Source organism: Seriola lalandi, unplaced genomic scaffold (genome assembly GCF_002814215.2).
Source record: "Seriola lalandi dorsalis isolate HSWRI2012SDOR001 ecotype SW California unplaced genomic scaffold, Sedor1 jcf7180002052610, whole genome shotgun sequence".
NCBI classification, from domain to species: domain Eukaryota; kingdom Metazoa; phylum Chordata; class Actinopteri; order Carangiformes; family Carangidae; genus Seriola; species Seriola lalandi.
Window position 1 is genome coordinate 1933 of NW_019523163.1, and position 4432 is coordinate 6364.

The 4432-nt window shown below is 40.8% G+C and overlaps 1 protein-coding gene across 1 annotated transcript; it reads left to right on the forward strand.

Annotated features, from left to right (window-relative positions):
* Window positions 1–2440: 2440 nt before the first annotated feature.
* On the forward strand, window positions 2441–4427 carry LOC111650619 (uncharacterized; the record flags this gene model as incomplete). Its single annotated transcript, XM_023400530.2, has 4 exons — window positions 2441–2919; window positions 3661–3696; window positions 4017–4280; window positions 4360–4427. Coding segments are annotated over exons 1-4 (462 nt in total), but the record flags the coding sequence as incomplete, so codon positions are not given.
* Between the last annotated feature and the right edge of the window lie 5 nt (window positions 4428–4432).

Below are 4432 nucleotides of genomic sequence, written 5' to 3' on the forward strand. Positions count from 1 at the left end.
TGAAACTGTCATCAGAGCATAAATCTGAATAATCAATTAAGTCAAGTACTAATCTGATATTGTTGGAGATATGCCTGTTTCTCATAAAAGCGGATTGAGTCTCGTCAATTATGTGGTCCAATACAGCTTTTAATCTTTTAGCAAATATCAATGCAAATATCTTATAATCATTATTAAGTAAGCAAATTGGACGCCAGTTATCAATAAGGAGTAAATCTTTTTTTGGTTTTGGTATTAAAGTTATGAGACCTTGGGTTAGAGTAGGAGGAAGGGATTCCTTGTCTATACATTCTATAAAAAGACCAAGGAGGAAGGGGGTAACAATAGATGTATCCTGATGCTGATTCACAGTATTAGAGAAGACGGGATGACACGCAGCACAGGGCCACGGGTCGGACTCCAACCCACAGCGCTGCGGTTAATGACGCACGCTCCTCCAGGTAAACCACCTGGTTCACAGCTCGTTAGTCTGCTGCTAATCCATAAACTTGTAGGTCACCTGACGTTACATTCTTCACAGCACTTTGAGGACATAACCTGAAGGAAAATGCAACAACAACTACAATATGAACTACAATCAATACGGACAAATTGCATTGATTTAATATAGGACGCATTTTATTTTAATATGGGACGTGGCAACCCTACAGCTGAGACACCTGACCTGCAGGTGGAAGCAAAGTACAGAGGAAGATGCAGCTTCACTGTTAAAAACATGATGATGTTTGATGCCTGTTGGTATTTCATGTATGTGGCTCATACACTGTTATAGGGCTGCAGAGGTTTTTGCATTTCGTTTTCACTGAAAAAATATAAAAATTATGATAATGTGAGTGTGAACCTGTATGATGCTAACAATGCTAATGCTAACAATGCTAATGCTAACAATGCTAATGCTAACAATGCAGGACAATGTGACACATTTTACCTTCATCGAATAAACTGCAGCTCCTGTGATTTGGAAAGTTCTTGGTATCAAATTCATGTCTTTAAGAAAGAAAGTGTCACACAGATATGTAGATTTTAATATTTTATCCTTGAGGCCAAAGGGAAGTCCTCCTGCACTCTGAACATCACTTCTGGCTGCACCTGTCTGCTGCTTCTGGAGACCCCTGGGCATCTTGTCAGTACATGACTCCATAGGAATAACAGTGAATCCATATATGGTCAAAGAGGAGCCACCTGTCACTCAAAGAGGCCACGCCCTTAATCCTCCATAACTGTGGTCCTTAATAAAATGTAAACAGGTGAGTTATATAAACAGGTGAGTTATATAAACAGGTGAGTTTTATAAACAGGTGTCATGAAGGAGGAAATTAGCTCTAGAGACCAAAACAGTTTTTGTACCAGGCTGTAAACATGTTTATTTCTGCTGTAAAGTTGGACAGTTTAACATGGGAGTCTATGGGGACTGACTCACTGTTGGAGCCAGACTCTAGTGGTCGTTAGAGGAACTGCAGCTTCTGCTTCTCCACTGTTGATGCTTCATGTTTCAGTCTGGAGGTAGTGGTTGGCTTAAACCAGCAGGTGTCAGCAGAGAGTCAGTCCTCAGCCAGCAGGATAACACTGATCCATACAGTAATATCTATTTAATAAATAACAGCAGATAAACTGATGACCAGACCTGCAGGCCAACAAACCAGGGACCAAACTGACTGTGAGAGTCAATTTTAAAAGTTTTTAACAGTAGTATAGATTATATGATTATATATAAAATCAAATTGAAATGTATTTCTATGGAATCTTCTAATACAAAAGTATGAGTTACAGTTAAGTTGAAGGAATTTTGCTGCTATCCAGTGGTTGATTTCCTCCAAACAGCTGACCAGGGAGTTTATGGGTTGGGGTCATCAGTGTATAATGAGATGAGAAGCTGAGTGTCATTGACATAATTATAGTATAGCTAATGTTATCATTGTTGATAACATAGCCAAGGGGAAGCGTTTATAAGTTAAAAGGAAGGGGCCCAAGGATCGGGCCCTGAAGGACCCCACACACTAGATCATATTTGTTGGAGCCTCCAAGTGTGACAGTAAGAACAACACCAGACGGACCCGCCCAGTGTCCAACAGTATCCCATGATCCACTGTGTGGAATAACAAACTGAGGTCTGAGACTATTAGGACGGAGGTTTTAGCTGGACATCAACAGTGGGAACATGAATGTCTGTGACTGACTGACCTGAAATAACGAGCGATGACCAGAATGAAAAAACACATGATAAATTAAGTATAGGGTCCGTTTTAACAGGATGAATACTCTTTTTTTATCCTCTTTGATTTCTTGATCAGTTGCAGTTCATGAAACTCAGCACTTCCTCCGGATTCTTCAGACTAAAAGTCTAAGAATAAAATAAAGGCCAAAAGACTTTTAATGTGAAAAATCTAAAGGAAGTTGTAAGTTTCTACATTTTAAAACAGCAGTGGGACTGGAAATGATGAATACATGAAAATAGAGCGGTAAGTTGACTGATGAATTCAGTTATTCATTTATTATCAGCCTGGTTAAATAATGGCATCAGACACTGAGAATCTATGGTAAAGCACTTTCACAGCCTCCGAGGGATCGGCCCTCTGGTGGACAGAGACTCACCGTCAGGACAGGCAAACCAGGCAAACCAGGCAAACCAGGCAAATCAGGCAAATCAGGCAAACCATTGGGGCCCATGAGGAGAAGGCAATGACTCTATAAACCCACTTAAACCTCCATAAAGACACTATACAGTCACACTGAGGGAACAGCTGTAAAGTGTGTACTGATACTCTGCATGTGAGACGTTGAGGGGACATCTGTAAATTGTAGTATCTCCCCACATCATCACACACATGAACAGACAGGAAGGAGGTGGGATCAGCTGCTGTGTTGAGCTCATTTTAGCAGGTGGAACAATGGACCTCACATCTCTGCAGAGGCTGCTCTGTGAGTACACTCTGTTCATTCCGTCATTTTATTTACAGCTGAGTTGTAAATGTGTCTATGATGTCATCAAATGAGATTTAAATTATACTGATCAGCATCGAGACGAATCTACAGAGTGAAACATAGAAATTCATAGTTCAGCTGTTTAAATATGAACCAGCTTCTTAAACAAGAAAATATGAGATAAAAGATTCTTCATCATGTTTCATATCAACTTATCATCAACATATTAACTGTGACTTTAGCTGATGTGAACGAGCTTCAACAACATCGTCATCGTCAACAAGAATAAAAGAAAATAACATCTGAACGTACAGTAAACAAGTGTTTTCATTCAGATGGCTCTAGTTTAAAATGTATCTTGAACAGGAGGAAAATGAAGGTTACATAGCAGATAATATTCAGAAGTTCATCAGCATCACTGATGATCGGTCAGATCTGTTGCAGAGTCAGAACAGAGTGAAGGAAACCTCATTGATCCACTGACGTTTGAATTTACTGAAATCAACTGTTTAAATCATTAAATTAAAGACACGTTTGTTCATTTCAAACCTCGACGAAGCAACTGAATATATTTTCTATCCTGCTGATCTGAAACAACGTGGTTGTGTTGTTGTTATCATCATGACTCATTATATTATCGTCTTATCTCTGAGTTCTGTGGCTGTTTGAATGCAGTGTAGAGGAGGAGGTTTCCCTTTGTGTTCATGTTTAACTTCACAGTAACTGTCCCGTCTGTAGGTCTGACTTCGCTGCTCTGCTGCATCACGAACGCAGGTCAGTCCACTTCCTGTTTCTCTTTTCTGAGTCTCAATAAGATTATCAATGTGTCCTGAATTCTTCACTGAGGCTTCATCAATGTCAGATATTGATCCAGTGATCAGATATCAGTCACTTATCTCTGATCCACTGCAGAAACATGATGCGACTAAGTGGTAAAAATAAACACCTTGTACTGAACACAACCCACCGACTGCAGCATGAAACAAAATGTGTGTGACCAAGACGTCCACTAGGATTATATGACTGTTGTTGTTGTTGAGTTGAAATTCATGTGAATTTATGTTTTGTTCAAATATTCATTGATTTCCCTCCAGCTGGTCTGACGGTGAGTCCCAGCAGCTCTCAGCTGTTTGAAGGAGACTCTGTCTCTCTGAGCTGTGAGGAGGACGACAGCTCTGCTGGATGGAGGCTGAGGAGGAACACCACCAGAGACAACGGGACTCAGTGTGGAGCTGACTGGGGAGAATCAGCTGGTTCTTCCTGTAGCATCAGCTACATCGTCCCATTGGACAGTGGAGTTTACTGGTGTGAGTCCAGAGAGGGAGCAACCAGTAACAGCATCAGCATCACTGTCACTGGTAAGATCAGACTGTGGAGTCAGTGTTGATGAAGCTGTGTGTAAATGGATGAAATGCTGTAGTTTGTCTGTGTGTTGAGGTGGAGCAGTGATCCTGCAGAGTCCTGTCCTCCCTGTGATGGAGGGACATGATGTCACTCTGCACTGTAAAAC